Here is an 18,404-nt window from a genome sequence, read left to right on the forward strand (position 1 = left end):
CCGCAGTCCCGCCGGGCCGGGGCCGGTCCACGCAGCGCTGGAGGAGTGCAGGCGGTCCTACATAAACAAAGAGGCGGTGTTATTCAAACGAGGGGCGTGGACATGCAAAGCACAGGGTGCCATGGCGGCCGCCATGGAGGAGGTGAGCGCGCGTGGGGCTGCGGGACCCCGATGCCCCCGAGCCACACGGCCCCGGTCCCACGGCCCCGCTGCCCCCAGGACTCCTCGGAGGAGCCGGCGGCGCGGGAGCCGCGGCTGCGGGAAACCCCCGAGGACATTTGCTTCGAGGCCACGGCCAACGCCATCGCCCTGCACTCAGAGCGGCCGCTGCTCGCCGCGGGGGACGTGGATGGCGATGTGTACCTGTGAGTGGGGCCGGGGGCGTGGGGAGGGGTCCCGGCCCTGGGCACCGCTCGGCACCGCCCGCGGGTCCCGGCGAGCACTCCCCGTGCCCGCAGGTACTCGTACTCCTGCACCGAGGGGGAGAACCGGCAGCTCTGGTCCTCGGGGCATCACCTCAAGTCGTGCCGGGACGTGGCGTTCTCCCAGGACGGGCAGAGTGAGTGCGGGGCGCGTGGGGCGGCACCGGGGGGCACGGCGGGGCTGGGGGCACTGACGCGGCTCCCCAGAGCTTTTCACCGTGTCCAAGGACAAGTCCATCCACATCCTGACGGTCGAGGAGGGGCGGCTGGAAACGCGCTTCCCCAAAGCCCACGGGTAAGTCCGCACAGGCGGCTCATCCCGGACCCCTTCCCATCCCTGCTGGAGGCGGGCAGGCAGAGCCCGGAGCGTTGTTCCCGGTGCCCCGGGAGCGGTTATCCCGCTGTGTGATCCATGACCGCGGGCTCTGTGCAGCTCGGCCCTCAACTGTGTGCTGCCCATCGACCACCACGTCTTTGCCACGGGCGATGACGGCGGGGCGGTGAAGGTGTGGGACCTGCGCAGGGGCGATGCCATCCTGGAGGCCCGGCAGCAGGAGGAATACATCAGTGCCATGGCCGTGGATGGCAACGGGAAGATCCTGCTCACCGCCAGGTACCGGGGGTCGGGCTCCCCGTGTCCGCTGGAGGCAGAGCCCTGTGCCGTGTCCCCTGCTCACAGTGTGTCCCTTCCGCAGCGGGGATGGCACCCTGGGCGTGTACAACGTGAAGAGGCGGCGCTTTGACCTGCTCTCGGAGCCGCAGAACGGGGACCTGACGTCCGTGGTGCTGCTGAAGGTTGGCGCTGTCCCCTGACGCGGAGCAGGATGCCACGGATGCATGTCCATGGTCTGAGTTTCTTGTTCTGCTTCACATGCCCAGAGGGGGAGGAAAGTGGCGTGTGGCTCCAGTGAGGGCACCATTTACCTCTTCAACTGGGACGGGTTTGGGGCCGCCAGCGACCGCTTCGCGCTGAGGGCAGAGTCCATCGACTGCATGGTGCCCATCACGGACAGCATCGTGTGTGTGGGGTCCCTGGACGGGGTCATCAGGTCAGGGGGAGTGGAGAGACGGGGTGGGGTGGGATGGAGAGGGATGGGGAGGTGTGGGACGGGGAGGAATTGTGGAGAGGTGGGATGGAGATGGGGTGGGATGGGGAGGGATTTTGGGGAGCGGGATGGAGAGGGAAGGGGGGTGGAATGGAGATGGAGTGAGGGGATTGCAATGGAGATGGGGTGGGACGGGGAGGGGGTGGGATGAGATGGAGAGGGATTGTGGGGGGTGGGATGGGATGGGGAGGAGTGGGGAGGAATTGGGGGTGGGATAGGTTGTGATGGGATGGGGATAGGATGGGAAGGGGGTGGGATGGGATGGAGAGAGATTGTGGGGAGTGGGATGGAGATGGGGAGGTGCAGGGTGGGGATGGGGTGGGAGGGGATGGGGAGGCTGTATGACGGGCTCAGCCCTGCCCGGCACACAGGTCGCGGGGGGGAGAGATGGGTCCGTGGTGCCCCATTTCCCCCCGCCGGCCCTCACCTCGTCCCGCGGTGCCAGGGCCGTGAACGTGCTGCCGAACCGCGTGGTGGGGAGCGTGGGGCAGCACCTGGGCGAGCCCATCGAGCAGCTGGCCGTGGGGCCGGGCGGGACCCTCCTGGCCAGCAGCGCCCACGACCAGAAGGTGAAGTTCTGGGACGTGTCCGCGCTGCGCTCGCTCGTGGTCGACGACTATCGCCGCAAGAAGAAGCGGGGCGGGCCGCTGCGGGCCCTCAGCAGCAAGGCGGTGGGCAGCGGGGAGGATTTCTTCGCCGACCTGCGCGACGAGCCCGAGGAGGCGGCGGCGGGGGGAGGCGACGACGACAGTGACAGCGACAGTGACTGAGTGGCCCCGCGCCGGGGGAGCCGCCCCCTCAGCGCTGCCGCCCCGCCCCTCCGCGTGGCGCGGCCAATCAGATCTGCGCTCTCCGGGAGTGCCCGCCCACAGGGCGCGGCCAAGCGCGTATCCTACAGCGTTGGTGGGCGGGGCGCGGGCGTTCTGATTGGCTGCGAGGGCTGCCACTCAAGTTGGGCGGTGGGCGGTGTCTTAAAGGAGCAGAGGGGACAGGACAGGGACGGGACGGGACAGGGACGGGACGGACAGGGACGGGACAGGACAGGACAGGGACGGGACGGGACAGGGACGGGACGGACGGGGACGGGACAGGACAGGACAGGGACGGGACGGGACAGGGACGGGACAGGACGGGACAGGGACGGGACAGGACAGGGACGGGACAGGACAGGGACGGGACAGGACGGGACAGGGACGGGACGGACAGGGACGGGACGGGACGGGACAGGGACGGGACAGGACGGGACAGGGACGGGACAGGACAGGGACGGGACGGACAGGGACGGGACGGGACAGGACAGGGACGGGACGGGACAGGACAGGGACGGGACGGGACAGGACAGGGACGGGACAGGACAGGGACGGGACAGGACGGGACAGGACAGGGACGGGACGGGACAGGACGGGACAGGGACGGGACAGGACGGGACAGGACAGGGACGGGACAGGACAGGGACGGGACAGGACAGGGACGGGACGGACAGGACAGAGACGGGACGGGACAGGGACAGGGGCGGGACGGGACGGGACGGGACGGGACAGGACAGGGGAATGTTGCCCCGCAGTGGCTCCCTGGTACAGCCGCGGTTTTGGGGTTCGGAAGCCTCCGTGCGAGGAGCCCCGGGGATGGCCTCAGACTGGGGGGCAAGTTTGGGATGGGTGGCTGAGGGTCCCGAGGGAGGGGAGGTGTCCCTGACATAGGAGGGACCTGCTGGGGGTCCTTGGGAGGGGGGAACATGGCTGGGGTGAGAGGGACTGGGGAGGACGTGAGCCCTGGTGGTGGAGGGTGGAGGGTCATGATGGGGGTCTCTGGTGGATGAGGGAGCTCTGAGATATGGGGGGGGGGGGACAGGGCTGGGGGTTCCTGGTGGATGGGGAGGCTCTGAGATGGGGGGGATGTGGATGGGGGTCCCTGGTGGGAGTGACTCGGGGGAGGAGGTCACAACAAAGTCCCTTGTGTGGGTGACCCTGGGATGGGGGACATGGCTGAGGGTCTGTAGTGGAGGGGGCTTGGCGGGGAAAGCGTCATGATTGAAGATCCCTGCTGGATGGGGTGGCTCTGATATATGGGGGGATATGGCTGGGTACCCCTGGTGGGGATGCAGGTCGGGGGGGGTGGTGGTAATTCTGGGGTTTGCTGGTGTAATTGGGGCTCCTGGGATGGGGGGGAAGGGTGAGGCACGACAATTCTCTCGAGTGAGGGGCTGACCTTGGGTGCCTGGGCTGGGCAAAACAGGTCCCTCCCTTTCCTGCCCTGCTGTCCCCGGCAGCAATTAGCCCTTGTTAACTAATTTAGACATTGTCTCTGTTACAAATAAACCCAGTGCCTTTCACTTCCCAGCGCCTTGTGCCCGTGTTGTGGCTCTGCCTCAGCAGGTGAGGGTCATGCCCCAGGAGGGCCAGATAGACCTCCAGGGAGTACAAACAGGCACCTAAGGGTGCACCAGGAGTCTCTTGGAGGATCCTGGGGGTCTCCAAAAAAAAGGAGGATGGAACTTGGGTGCCGCCAAAGGGACTTGGTAGGTCCAGATGTGCATCACAATGTGCCGTGAGTGGGGAGGGTTGGGGGCAGAGGGGTCAGGACCACCTCCAGAACTGGAATCTGACTGCAGCTGAGGCTGCACCTGCTGGGATGGGACTGGACAAGGCCAGAGGTGCTGCTGGAGCTGGGGGAGCTGTAGCTGAAAATCAGAAACGAAACTCGTTAATACCAATGTAGGAACAGGTGTTGCTTTACTGCCACTCTGGAATATGGCCCTGGATGCACAGGGGATACAGGTACTACCCTATTAGCCAGGATATAAAATTATTCAGAAGAGTGTTACAATTTGTTACTTAAGGCGGCCACAGAGCCGCAGAAATCTGTTGGGCCTCTTGATTGATTCTCTCAACATTCCACTGAATGTTAGTTCTGTGGAACTGGCAACGTGGTGACCTGGAGGATCCGGGACCTCGGGACAGACACAGACCCTCAAGAAAGGACAGAGAGTCCCCCCAAGATGGATATGGAACCCTCCAGGGTGGACACTGGACCCCTCAGGACACACAGAGGACACCTTGGGATAGCTCTGGGACCCCACCCTGGGACACAGACCCCTGCTGTCCCTCCTGGGCCGGGGAGAAGCAGAACAGCACCATCGTGTCCTGGGTCTCCCACCACCCTCGTGCCCCATTCAGGATTCATCCGCCTGGAGCTGGGCTGGAAATTCAGGAAAGGCTTCAAGGACGGGTCTGGCCCCACCATCACTGCACACATCCTTCAGTGAGTGGGACCTTGGAGGGATTCAGGGGGGAGCCAGGACCCCCAGCAGCCACCTGTCCCATCCCACTCAGGGGGGTGGTGGAATTCAGCCTGGAGACCCCTGGCCTCACTGTCTGTGTGCCAGGACTGCACCAGTACGGGGGACCCCTCCCAAAGTGGGGGTGTGAGGGGACCCTCTCTGGTTTGATGAGCAGCCCACCAGGCTGTGGAGGCTCCAAATCCCACCCTGTCCTTTTCCCTGCCCTTGCTGCTGTGGAGGGAGAGCACCAAGGTACACTGGAAAGGCAGGGAGCCGAGGATGCGGGAGGGAAAGATGATGTGACACAGATGGTACAGAATTCTTTAATCCCAAATGAACAACATGTGGCTGGACCTCCCAGTCCTGAGGAATCATTCATGGACAGCCGGGAATGACCACGGCTGCTTCCTGGACATGGTGCAACAGCAAACAGCCCGCAGGCACTCCGTTTCTTGGACAGCAGCTCCTCCAGCCCACGGAACATCCGTGGGCACCAGGATGGTCCCTGTGTGTGGCCTTGTCCTCACCTCATCCACACGTCCACCGTGCTGGCATCCAACACTGGCAGCCTTTCCAAGCAGCTGCTGCTCCTCCAGGACATGCACTGGGCTCCTCCACCTCAGCATAAACCAATGTAAAACAAGACAAACTGGGCAGAAAAACCATCATGCCCAAAACAGTGCAAAAGCTGGCTGGGGACAGGGCGGCTGCTGGGGACCAGGACAGCAGCCCCGATCCTCCAGAGCCAGCTCCAAAACCAATGCAAACAAACCCAAAGAAGAGCTGGAACAGGGCCGAGGCCCCGGCAGGGCTCGGACACCGCTGGCAGCACTGCAGCACCGGTGACTCAGGCTCAGTTGTGGCTCCGGCAGAGCAGCTCCCTATGCCAGCTGGGACTCTGCTGTGGAGAGGGGAGCGTCAGGCTCTGCTCTCACCCCAAACCCTCCTCTTGCACCCTCTGCTTCCAACCAGGAATCCCACCCAGAGCTCAGAGCCAGCAGGGGCCCATCTAGCAGGGGGTGGACAGTGCTTCAGCCCTGCCTGCCAGGCTGAGTCCTCCCCCCAGACACACACTCCACACTCCCAGGAGACACTCCAGGACTTTGGGAAAGGTGGGGGGTTGGCACAGACACCACGGAAGGACTCACCAAAGGCTCACCTAACAGACGGAGCATGTGCAGTGCCACTGCAGCCTTGGCCTCCTCGTGCCTGCTCTGGCCCTGCCCATCCTGCCGGACCCACGTGAACCCACTGAAGGGCACGGGGTACCCCGGGATCTGCACCTGGTACCAGAACTGCAGCCACCCGTTGGGGTTCACCCGGATGCACTTAGTGAGGAACAGGGGCATCCCCAGGCATTGCCTCCTGCGCAGGGTGTTCAGGTGGTCCAACATGTTCTGCACTGCTGGAGGCAGGGCCAGTGGCTTGGGCGCTGCCAGGCTCTTGTTCTCCTGCACCTGGCTGGCTGGTGGCCTCTCTTCCCACAGCTGCAGCTTCTGGTCAGGGTGCAGCCACTCCACCCTCATCCCTGATCCCCTGAGCCTCAGGTTCCCTGCGAGAGACAGGACATGCTCACCTGCCCTCCAGCATCACCCCATCCCACCCCTCAGCATCTGCTGCAGTGATCCCCAGGATTTTAGGGGCAGCCTGGCTTTAGGGACAAGGTGCAAGATGCCAAAGCCAAATGCTTCTCAGCTGGGGCACAAACAGGTACAAAACAGGACTCTGGATGTCTAAGGTCCCAGTTGAATGTCTGGGAAGGGTGTCCCAGGGCAATCATGGAACGGAGCTCTGAGGGGTAAGGTAGCTCCATCAGGAGGGTTTAAGGGATACTGAGGGATAGGGTAGCTCCATTGGGAGGGTTTAATAACTTGGTCAACACTCTGGATACCCTGGAATGGCACTGGTGATGTTCCTGCCCTGAGCAGGCGACTTTTTGAAGACCTCCAGCAGCCTCTTCATCCCACCACCACTAGGACTTGTAGATATAAGGGATCAACCACACCAAGAGCAGCTGGTATCCCACAAGACACAAGGGGTGCCTCAAGGCTGAAGTTACCTCGCAGCCAAGCCTGGAGGTGGGATCAACCCTTCCTTAGGGACACCAGGAAACCCAGCCCCAGCTGCATCCCACGGCACCACTCACCTTCCATCAGGGCTTTCTTGGCCAGGGCAGCAGCCTGGTGCGAGCTGTACTTGAGCACAGCGAGCTTGGCCTGTCTCTGGCGGGGGCTGGCGTGCAGGGTGACGCTGAGGATGCCCTGGGTGGCCCTCTGCAGCGTGGCCTCCAGCTCCTGCTGGCTCACCGAGGCGGCCAGGCCGTCCACGCTCAGCTCCCGCTTCTGCGTGCTCCAGCACACCATGATGGCGCAGCCCTGGCGCACGGGGTAGTGGTTGAGGGCGGCGATGGCGTCCCTGGCGCCGCGGTGGCTGCTGTACTTGGCGTAGGCGAAGCCCCGGTTGAGGCCGCTGAAGGTCATCATGAGGCGGAACTCGTAGAGCTTCCCCACGCTCTGGAAGAGCGGGATCAGGACGTCCTCGTACAAGTCCTGCGGCAGCTTCCCGATGTACACCTCGGTGTCGGCGGGCGGCGGGTCACCCACCCAGCCTGCGGGCACACAGCCGGGGGGGCCCGTGGGGAGAGCTGCCGTGCCCACGGGGCACCAGGGCGCCGAGCTGCCCCCCTCACATACCTGGGGGTGGCCCCCTCACGTACCTGGGGGTGGCCCCCTTCATGTACCTGGGGGTGGCCCCCTTCACATACCCGGGGGTGGCCCCCTCCATGTACCTGGGGGTGGCCCCCCTCACATACCTGGGGGTGGCCCCCTCACGTACCTGGGGGTGGCTCCCCTCACATACCTGGGGGTGGCCCCCATCACATACCTGGGGGAGGCCCCCTTCATGTACCTGGGGGTGGCCCCCTCACATACCTGGGGGAGGCCCATCTCACATACCTGGGGGTGGCCCCCTCACATACCTGGGGGTGGCCCCCCTCACATACCTGGGGGAGGCCCATCTCACATACCTGGGGGTGGCCCCCTCACGTACCTGGGGGTGGCCCCCCGTAGCGCCGCTGCCCGTTGATCTGCACCAGCTCGATGCCGGTCTCCTTCTCCCAGGCGAGCAGGGACATCTTTCTGGCCTGGTTGATGCTTTTGGTCCACTTCTGAGGAGGGAGATGATTGTCAGAGCGAAATGTTTCCAACCTCCCAGCTGGGAGCATCCCAACCCCAGGAGAGAACAGCCAACCCGGTGCCAGCCAATGCCTGGTGGAGAAAAAGAACCCCTCTGCTCTCAGGAGACTGGTGAGAGCAACACGGCCACTGCAACACAGCAACACGTCCCTGCCCCCTGTCCCAGCCTGCTCCACATGACTCAGTCCAGCAACTTCGTTAGACCCCAAGGTCACCAACAGTCCCCTACAGCCCTGCAAGGGCTTGGGAAGCCACACAGGCAGCAGCTGGTGCTGCAGGAGGGAGCTGGAGCACAGAGCCAAGGTAACCCACTGCATCACAGCAGATTTAAACTGAAAGAGAGTAGGTTACATTGGATATTGGGAAGAAATTCTTCCCTGTGAGGGTGGTGAGGTCCTGGCACAGGTTGATCAGAGAAGCTGTGGCTGCCCCATCCCTGGAAGTGTCCAAGGCCAGGTTGGACGGGGCTTGGAGCAACCTGGGCTAGTGGAAGGTGTCCCTGCCCATGGCAGGGGGGTGGAATGAGCTGAGCTTTAAGGTCCCTTCCAACCCAAAGCATTTCATGATTCTGGAATCCAGAATCCAGACTGGGGCCCCAGAAAGCCAACTCTCTTCTCCCAGCATCCCCTCAGGCTTCTGAGAATGTTAAGGAGAGTCTGGAGACACCACGCTAGGACACACTATGACCTGAGAAATGTTCATTAGGCCCTGGCCTGGACAAACAGCACCTGGGATAAGCTCCTTTTGAGCTTATCAGAAACGTGTGTTCCAGGAGCTGTCTAACAAACAGCCTTGGAAACTTGGAAACGTATTTTTCTTGCCTGAATAACAACTGAAATGGAATAATATTTTTGTTATCAAACTTTCAAAGAAGGATAGTGACCTGAATTGGGGCCAGGATGGAAAATTCCTATGACTAAAGCCCACTGTCTGTTGGCCCTATAAACAGTGGTCCAAAGTGAGACCCTTTGAGCTGTCCTGGACTACAGGAGTCTACTTTAAACCTTATGGCTCAACAGCAGGATCCTCCATATTCCTTTTTATCCTTATGCTTTTCTATTATTTTCTCCCTACTCCCAGTCTCCACACAGATAGTTTTTGGGGTTATTTTGGTTTGGACTGATCGATTTTGAATTTTTGTTTGCTTTTTCTCGGTGTCCTTTAACCACCTGGTAAGGAGTAGAGTGAATGTTGCCAACAAACTTTGTCATGCTGTTTTATATTAAATTTAGATTATATTAAACCTGTTTTTTGCCAAAACTTTTGCTGGTGATTCTTTAAGCAATCTTAAAACACTCATTCACAACAAATAGTCAGCAGGATGGCAAGTGATGTCACTGACCACTTACAAAAGCATGGAATAAGTCCAAATCCTAAGTTCTCTGATGAATTAAAATGCCTATGAAAACTTTAGGATATTGGAGAAGACACGGATTTTCTATCATTGCTCACCCACTGTACTCACTGTTACAAAAGGGAAAATGGTGGAACTCAGAACATGAGGAGAACATGAGTCAAGACCCTAATACTGGAATTAAAAACCATCTCAATCACTGGGATCAGTGCACCCCAAAGTCTCATTATAGCAGAAGGGGGGTTTGCAGAGCGTGGGACCTCCTGTGACCTGTTTTAAACTGGGCCCCAGGGACCAAAGAGACCTTTACTATTTAGTCTCCCTGCATTTGAAGTGACAGAATAGAGATATTCTGATGGAAAAAGAGACCTTCTTCTCTAGTCCAAGCAGCAGAACAAGCTTAGAAAAATACACCAGGAACAGCCTGTACAAAACAGAGGATAATTTAATTGGCTGGAATATATTTTAAAGGGCTCTGCTCCCCCAGAAGGAGTTGCACAAAGCTCTACAGTCAGGAAATGAATTCCTACCTAAAGGCAGTTGCAGAAGGAATGGAATTAACAGAAGGACCTACTAAAGTTTCTAAATTACAAATGACTATAAATGCACATCCACTGGCATTACAGCAACCTGTTAAACCCTCACCAATTTTAGGTGCACCTCCCCTGGCTAAGGGGATGCCAACAGAAGATATGTGGTTCACTGATGCCTCAGCAAAAAGGGTAAATGGTAAATGACAATACAAGGCTGTTGCATTAAACACCAACACAAACAAACAGCCGAAGAAGGTGAAGGGATGAGTAGGAGGGTTAAGAGCAGTTTTTCTAACAGCTCAGAACGGAGCAAAAATGATCTCTGTGGGCTCCTGTGCTGTTTGGGCTGGAGCCACACAGTGGCTCTGCCAGTGGGAATCCCTGAATTGGGAATTAAACAGATCTCCCATTTGGAGATCTCAAGACTGGCAATTATTATTGAATATAGCCAGGAAAACACTGGTCAAGATAGGATGGGTTAAATCCCATGCCAAGGATAACAAACCAGCCATAAACTGGAATCAAAAGATTGGTGGATTAACTAAAATCAGGGACATAAAGACAGAAGACTCCCTAAATCAGAAATGGTATCAATTGGGAGAATGGTTACATCAGAAATTTGGTCACACTGATGAAGAAGCCATTTATTTTGCTGCACAGAGCAAAGGGTGGCCCCTAAACAGGAAAACTTGTGACACTGTTCTCACTGAACGTCCTCAGCGTAGATTCGAATTATAATTAGATCACCCTGCTAAAGCATCACCCCTATATGTCAGGAAAAGAAAAGCTTTATGATCTGCATGGCAAATGGATTCCATGGGGCCGCTCAGGCCCTCTGCAGGACACAGTCCACCCTCCCGGGGGAGAAGGAGTCTCTGGCCTGCTCAGGGTACCCAAAGGCCAGGGTGGAAAGACACTGGCTGAGGTCTCCTGATTCCATCCCAAGTGATAGTGGCTCTAATTTTTCAAGTAAAGAGGTTGGTGTGGATGAATTCAAGGAAGAAATTCAGTGGAATTGTCCCCATACAAATGGAATCAGAGAAAGGGATCACAAAGGGAGTTTAACAAAGGCTTAAACTACAGGGACTGAGGACTGATGTTAAACTACAGAGCGTTAAACTACAGGGACTGATCGTTAAACTACAGGGACTGAGTGGGATGTTGGTCTCCCCAGAGCACTTCAGCGACTCAATAATCGGTGTGGAGTCACATGGAGCCCCCTGACCAGAGCTGTCTTTCCAAAACCTGTATCAGGTGCTCCTCCTTCCATTAAAAGGGAACATCGGACAGCATTGCAACCAGGACAACCTGTTATGGTAAAATTACCCCAAATTGGAACGGTGCCTCTGACTTTGACTAAACCTTGTGGCCCACTTGCTTGGGAAACTCCTGACAGCAGCGGTACAAAACACAGGATTAGTGCGTGGTGGATATTTCCTTCTTTTTAATGGGGTAACCTGTCCGGGCCAGCCCCACCCTGACTTGTATTATTTTACTTTTTAGGAGCTCCACCTAATAGCATGAATTTGGCAGAGGGAAATATAACTATAATATGTGAAACACAACCTCCAACCAAAGAAAGAGAATTTACTTACTCAGTTTGCAATTAGTGGAGGGTAAGTGGGCTAATATATTTGCACAACAAAAACTAGCATGCACATCACAATGCTCCTCCCAGGCGCCTGGAATATATCAGCCAGCAACAAGTGCTGTTTAGTCCTTCATAGTCTCTCAAACGAGTGGAATTATAAATGCAGGGTAATATCGCAATTAAACTTCCTGCTCACCATTCCTGTCTACATCCTACACTGTCATGGATGGTCCCCTCACCTCCCCAAAACCATCAAGGACAGATGTGACCGGTATTAAACAGCAGGGATGCTGAAGTCCCAGCAACCAAAATAAACTCGGTAACAAGTGATTTCTTACAAGCTTCAGGAACTAACCGATGGCCTTTATAGATATAGAATGGGAAAGGAGTTCCTGCAAGAGGTCCAGCAGCACCACCGAACGTCATAACAGAATCATCAGCCCAGTCATTAGACCCCAGATAAAAATGTCCCAAAAAGATACTCCGGATGGAAAGGGTCACTCGCTAACGGTGAATGCCAAGAGGTCGGCTGCGTGGGGTCGCAGGGAGAGGCAGGACCCGGCTCTCCCCCCCAGCACCCGGTGATAACGGGGCTGTCGGGCACCCCGCCGGCTCCGGCTCACCCCGGGGGAAGGTGTGGGATATGATGACTCCGGGAGCGGGACTGGAGCCCCTTCCCTCTGAGCTCCCAGCTGGGACTCGGCGGCTCCTGTCCCCGCGGGAAGGGTCACCCCAGGGTGAGCTGTGCCCGCACCGCGCTCCCCCCGCCCGCCGCAGTCCCGGCCGCCCCGACGGCGCTCACCTCCCTCTCCATCGCCGCCGCTCCCTCTGTTCCTCCCGTCGTTTCCCCACACCTTTCCTGTGGTCTGAGAGGGCACAGCACCGCCCTCCCGCTCCGCTCCACCCCGGGCTGGCCTGGGGGGCTTGCTTTCCCTTTGTCTCCCTCCCCTCTTGCTTCCCCTCCTTTGTCATGCTTATCTTTTCTACTTGTCCTCAAGGCAGGGCAAGGCGGGCGCCGAGGGGGCAACGAGTCCAGCAGCACCACCGAATGTCGTAGCAGAATCATCAGCCCAGTCATTAGACCCCAGATAAAAATGTCCCAAAAAGAGACTCCGGGTTTGAAACTATTCACATTGACAGCTGGAAGGCTTCTTGCTGCTTCTTCCAGTACCTACTAAGAAAGACTAATTTTGGCGGGTCAGAAACATCTGCTATGAAGAAATAATTCAAAAACTTTCCCGATGCACAGGAGAGTGAATTGCTCTAAATCTCTGCTGCATATTAAAACGAGGGTTTAAGAGCACGGGTGTGTGCGAGAGACATGGAACATGGAACATGTTGAGGCTAATGACACCAAACTCCAAACGAATGCCGGTAGTGGGGTCGACGAGGCTGATAGCTGGGACAGTTTTATTGTGCTGATGATCACCTCCCCAGGAACGTTGCATTCACACAGGACAGTCGTATTTACAGCAGGGCCGTTATCCCATTTGATGGGCCATGAGTGCTGCCAGTGAGGCGCTCCTAAACCCAAACGTTTTAATTAACGAGCTAAGCGTTTCGTGGGCTTTCTCCCGTCTCCGGTGCATCAGGACTGTGACCATCACTGTGACGCACAGACATCGAAATTACAATCAAGTGTCCTCACTGGGTGAGATCTTTCTACTCTTACCCTCCCTCTTTCTTTTCCTTATACATGTTCTTAAGCGTTATTTTTATATGTTTATATTGCTGCATTACTATAGCTAATAACCGAAGTGGCTACATACCTGCTTTCCACTGCAACCAAACTGTTCTAAAATAAACCCTACACATTTATATATTATATAAATTTATATATTTATAAAGATTGGTCGTTCAGTGCTGTTTCACTCTAATCTGACCCAAGGGATCTATTAACAAGAACCTGGGTTACCCTCATCTTCAGGGACAGTGTTATTTATTTCTAGCAGAGGAATTCAGCCCCACTGTCCAGGACCTCAAAGAACAATTCCAAACCCTTCACAACACTGTCACTTGCTGGGCTATACTGAATTATTCCATATTGCCCCTTATACAGGCTCTGCATCTTCTCTGACATTCCACAATCCGAATGCACAATCCAAAGCAGCTTTTGTGTTTCCCTGCTGAGCTCCTGCAAGCAACAGATCAGCTCTCAAAGCTCTTGCAATGAGGAGAGATCAACAAACAGCCTGTAGGATTCACTTTGGAAGGAGGCATAAGGAGGGTGCTGATCAATGTGATCCTAAAAGTCTTCAGACTGCTTTATTATTCCTGCTTTTCTTCATAGAAGAACATGAAGAAGCAGTACCATGGGATCTTCGAGGTCCAGACAATGACCAATATCTCACAGAACTATGGGAAGAGGAAAAAAATTAATACTATAAACCTTGAAGTACAGACACACAAAAAAAAATCATACCAAAGAAATGTAAATTGAATACAAAATTATAATTATAATAATAATTTAAAAAAAAAGTTTAAAAGTTTTGTCCTTTTTCCCTAGGGAGAAAAAAATAGGTTGTCCAGCCAGTCTGCCTCGAGTTGTCCTATATATTTCTAAAGATAAGATGTTTAGCTACACCACCATCTTGGTAAAAATCCAAGAAAAAGTGGAAAGGGAAATTAATGATTCACATCCACGAGGCAAAAATTCACTAGTGGTCCAGATTCATAAAGATATGAAGAAACACACCTGGATTACCTTAAAAAATGGTACCTTCAAGTGGAAATCCACATTAGCAATGTGCCTATTTGTGCACTGCTGCTATAAAATGTAATTAGGCTTTTGAATATCTTGACCAATAACTGATTTTTCCAAGAAATTAGTAGCTCTTACCCTTCTATCTAACACCCTCTTGCTTTTCTGAAATGTATCTCAGCAAACCAAAGGGTTGCCACTAGATGGCAAAATGAGACTGAATCTTCTGCATGATCTCCAATTTTATTCACGGGGTGGAGATAAAAGAGAAATACATAAATATATTTGTATCGATTTTAATCCCCTGATATTTATTTGGACAACAGTAACAGTTGAGGTATTCTACCGCATGAAAGGGAATTTCCCATTTTCCATTCGTCCATTTTAAAGCATCTTTGGAATCTTGCAACATTCACGATTTCCCCCATCTTATTATAATTAGGCAGAGTTTCTCTTTTTCCTCATGCTCACCCTGATTACATAAAGGTTTATAACTTCCTTCATAGAAATTTTCAGTTCGTATCTTTTAATACCAAACCAGATTTTTTTCGCTTCTCAAACCACCTGAAAGAGTAATTTCATTAAACAGGTGGTGCAGAAAACAAGTTCCCCCCTGTGCTGACCCATCAGTTTGTACCACACGTGCCTGTCTGGGCAAGGCTCAATTGTCAGAACTGAGCCCAGAGCCATAAGCACTGCCTAAGGCTCTTATTCTGATTAGCAATTGCATGAAGATGTTAATGAAGTGAACTGAAAAAGTGTTTTTCAGCTGATGCTGGACAACAGCTGTTTTTTTTCTAAAGGGAAAAAAATAACTCTGCAATCAGGATTATATGGCTCCCCCAACTGATTAAGTTACTAAATGGGGCAGAATATTTTCGGGACAAAGAGCTGACTGACACTGTTAATATATTAATTTTTTTGGAGGGTCAAAACACACCCATCCAACATCTCCAGAAGCCAAGCCCAGCACAGTTGTACCCAGAGTACACACGTGAGCACAGACAGACAGGGTTTGTGTGACCCATCAGGACATCTTAGACATGACCCTTCAGTCATTTATCAGTTATTTGTCAATAAGAGGGAGGTAGAAGAATCAAGACTTTTGACAAAATCAGTTCTGCATCACACAAAGTTGTGTGTTTGCTGCACAATAGTTCAGGAACAAGCATAAAACAGTTTCAGGTTTTGCCCATATAAAAAGTCTTTTTCTTATTCCTATGTCTAGTCCTCAGGGTTTCATTAGTAAATTAATAAATTCTGGAGATCCCCTTTCCCTAGTTCCCCTCTCATTCAGAGATTGAAAATGTGCCATGTCCAGAGCTCTAAATGGCAATTTTTTCATACTTCCAACTTAATAGTCTACCACGTTTTGTTAATTCCAAAATTAAGCCTCTCTCCTGATTTTGGTAACTTTAAAAAATGTGTTCTGAATCAGTGTGCTTACAGAGGCAGCTTATAAATGGTGTTTGGATGAGCAGCTCCCTGTGTTGAAGACTGCAGGCTGAAGGCTGAATGTGAGAGGTTTGTAGTCACCAGAACTTCACAACCCAGAGATGTCCAACAGAACAGCTCATGGACACTGAGAAAGAAAATCTGCTCCCAGAACCTCAGCTCAGTGACATCTGCACCCTCCCGTAACAAAAACAAACAAAACTCAACCAGCTGACCAAACCGTGTGAAAGACAAACAATTATAATTAAGAGCTGTTCTGTTTCTTCCCAGACCTGGTATCTTATATCTGGTTCACACAAATGTCCAGGAGCTCAAAGGCTTTATTGAACCTGGATAAATTAAAGAGTGATATGGGATGGGAAACAAGTGGGAGTTCTGCAGAACAGTTAAAAATAGGCAGTTGTAGGAAATTTTCAGAGCACACAGTTCAGACACTTCAGTGTCTGTCTTCACATTTCTTTCAGTGTCACACCTTGCTATTTATAAATCACTTGTAATAAAACTACCTGAAACTAATGTCTAAACATCACAATGTGTTACATTATACAGGGGATAACAGTCAAACAGGAAGAAACACATAAAAAGTGCTCAGCTTTCTCTGGAAAATGTAATTTTAATTATGAAAGTTTAAATCTGAAACACGAAGTAGTTCGCGACCCATCAGCCAGTACAGAACAGAAAAAAAAAACCCCCAGACCCAAATAAATCAAAATAAACAAAAAATCCCCACAAACAAATTAAAAAAAATAGAAAAGGAAAAAAGAAAAAAAGCCTTCAGTTACTGAAAAGCAACAGAAACAAACTTCTTAACACCGATTTGTAGATGTTAAAAAGGGCATTTTTCTTTATTCACATGCTGGAGGTTTGGAGAAGAGCTCCTCTAATCAAATGAGAGGTGAACAGGGCTTTCTATTACACATCCTGTCTACATATTCATTAGATATTCTTAACACATATTAATTAGTTCGTTTACAGTCCTTCTGAGCTGTCAGGGGCTGTACTGGCAACCCCTCATGGCAGACCCACGGTGGACATTTTCCAGCCATCCTGAGAAGTGCCCACAATCCTCTCCCCCTTTGTGGCTGTGGTTGAGGGATTGTTTCTTTCTGTTCCCATCCCAGCTTCCGTTGCCCCTGGAGGGTTTCCAGACCCGGGGTGGGTTACTGTGCTCTGGACTGCCCACGCTCTGGGCTTTGATACCCTGTATCCACTCCATCCCGGGGGAATCCGGTGGTGCCACAGCCTGATCCCAACCCTGCTGTTTAGTTTCAGTGCCTGTCAAAACGTCATCCACCTGCTGTAACAAGGCCCCACCGGGATTTTGAGTTCTCCAGTCCTCCAGTTCTTTTGCCAATTGATTTCCAAATATTGTGGGGCTCTTTTACCCCCACCCCCCACCCCGTGGGAGGACCATTCAAGTCAGCTGGTTTTTCCTCTCTGTGTTTGGGTTTTCCCATTCAGAAGGAAAAAGCTCTTGACTTTCAGAACTCAAAGGGATAAAGGCATTTTTCAAATCTAACACTGTGAACCACTTTAGTGTCCAACATAATCTGTATGCTAGCCATCAAAATCTGCTCTTCCAAAAAACTCCTCCTGGTTTTAACAACCATTTCTTACTCCATACTATCAAACAACACCTCTAACACGGCATTGATATCCTTCTAGTCCAGATCCTGGGGTTTAATCATCATTTTGAATGCTTTTGCCATTTAGTCTGGGTTATTTCACGGAGGGGAAGCCACTACCACCCCTCCTTGTCTAGCTCTGGTTCTTCCTGCAACCAGACTGAAATTCTCTTCTCTCTCTGACACATTACCTTTTCTTCTGGACGTGCTAAATCTGCCTCTTCATATGCCAGTTCCCTTGCAAGATTGGTTTCTGCATCTTGATTATCTGTTCCCCCACTCAACCTACAAGGGGGGGCAACCATGAGATCTAACTCGTCCTCCTTATCGGGGAGATGCTTAGAACAAATTTTTCCTGTGCCACGTGTTGAAAAACAACATTTTAACTGCTTCCCTTGATTCTCCTTTTCCAGGGCTCACACCAATGGGTCCGAGGGGGCTGGATTTACACCACAGTCTTGCTGCCATTCCAGATGGTTCTGCAAAGTGAAAGCCATGTCAGCATCCTTAACCTCATCCCGCTTTGAATTATAACACACATTGTTACAATTAATGCTGTTTTTAAGGTGGGAACCAATGTTCCATAATGGTTACCTTTGATTACAATACTTAATTCATTTCTCCCTGGTAGCTGTTCCCTGGGGGGTTTGTCAGTCTTCCTAAAATGCAGCCAAGTGGGGACTTTTTCAAAATGTCCCCTTCGGATTGTCCGCTACCCATCTCTGAACAGCAGACCCCAAAATGTTACAGTACAGAAGCAAATACAAATGCAAACCAATATCAATCAATAAAACAAACCCAAACACCAAAGAACCCACCCAATGTGCTGGAAAATCCACACGTCTTATATGGGCAGGATTCCCCAAAAAATGTCTTATTATCAACTGGGATCTTACCTGTGTCCCAGACTGCTCCAGGGATCTGTGGTCTTCTCCAGGAAAGTCCTGGTGCTAGCAGGAAGATCCAGAGATCCCTCAGATCCATGGCATGTCAGGCAGAGCTGTCCCATCTGGGAGGCCAAAAATGATACCAGCAGAGACAAACTTCTTAATGCCAATTTGTAGATGTTAAAAATGGAATTTTTAATGGGAGGAGAGCTCTTCTAATAAAACATGCCAAGTGACAGATGGACAGAGCTTTTTA

General features: G+C 53.0%; 2 protein-coding genes across 8 annotated transcripts; one reads left to right on the forward strand and one right to left on the reverse strand.

Moving 5' to 3' along the window:
• The first annotated feature begins 90 nt into the window (after window positions 1-90).
• Window positions 91-2,544, forward strand: WDR55 (WD repeat domain 55). 2 transcript variants are annotated; one of them, XM_051793731.1, is made up of 8 exons: window positions 91-142; window positions 220-365; window positions 459-559; window positions 630-717; window positions 856-1,035; window positions 1,118-1,217; window positions 1,302-1,471; window positions 1,974-2,544. In XM_051793731.1, exons 1-8 carry the CDS (start codon window positions 122-124, stop codon window positions 2,296-2,298), a joined length of 1,131 nt encoding a protein of 376 aa, XP_051649691.1. In that variant the 5' UTR covers window positions 91-121; the 3' UTR covers window positions 2,299-2,544. The 2 variants fall into 2 exon arrangements, with proteins under 2 accessions (XP_051649691.1, XP_051649690.1); XM_051793730.1 differs by lacking the exon at window positions 91-142 and having other exon boundaries at window positions 153-365.
• Window positions 2,545-5,006: 2,462 nt separating this feature from the next.
• DND1 (DND microRNA-mediated repression inhibitor 1) lies at window positions 5,007-12,299 on the reverse strand. Of its 6 annotated transcripts, none has more exons than XM_051793738.1 (5): window positions 12,283-12,299; window positions 7,857-7,974; window positions 6,955-7,416; window positions 5,957-6,360; window positions 5,007-5,706 (listed from the first exon to the last, which is right to left on the reverse strand). In XM_051793738.1, the coding sequence occupies exons 1-5, from the start codon at window positions 12,292-12,294 to the stop codon at window positions 5,662-5,664; spliced, it is 1,041 nt and encodes a 346-aa protein (XP_051649698.1). In that variant the 5' UTR covers window positions 12,295-12,299; the 3' UTR covers window positions 5,007-5,661. The 6 variants fall into 6 exon arrangements, with proteins under 6 accessions (XP_051649698.1, XP_051649699.1, XP_051649700.1 ...); XM_051793739.1 differs by lacking the exon at window positions 12,283-12,299 and adding an exon at window positions 8,058-8,299; XM_051793740.1 differs by lacking the exon at window positions 12,283-12,299 and having other exon boundaries at window positions 6,128-6,360; window positions 7,857-8,049.
• Between the last annotated feature and the right edge of the window lie 6,105 nt (window positions 12,300-18,404).

Source organism: Manacus candei, unplaced genomic scaffold, assembly GCF_025592945.1.
Source record: "Manacus candei isolate 608988 ecotype Guabito, Panama unplaced genomic scaffold, ASM2559294v1 h1tg000037l, whole genome shotgun sequence".
Classification (NCBI taxonomy): domain Eukaryota; kingdom Metazoa; phylum Chordata; class Aves; order Passeriformes; family Pipridae; genus Manacus; species Manacus candei.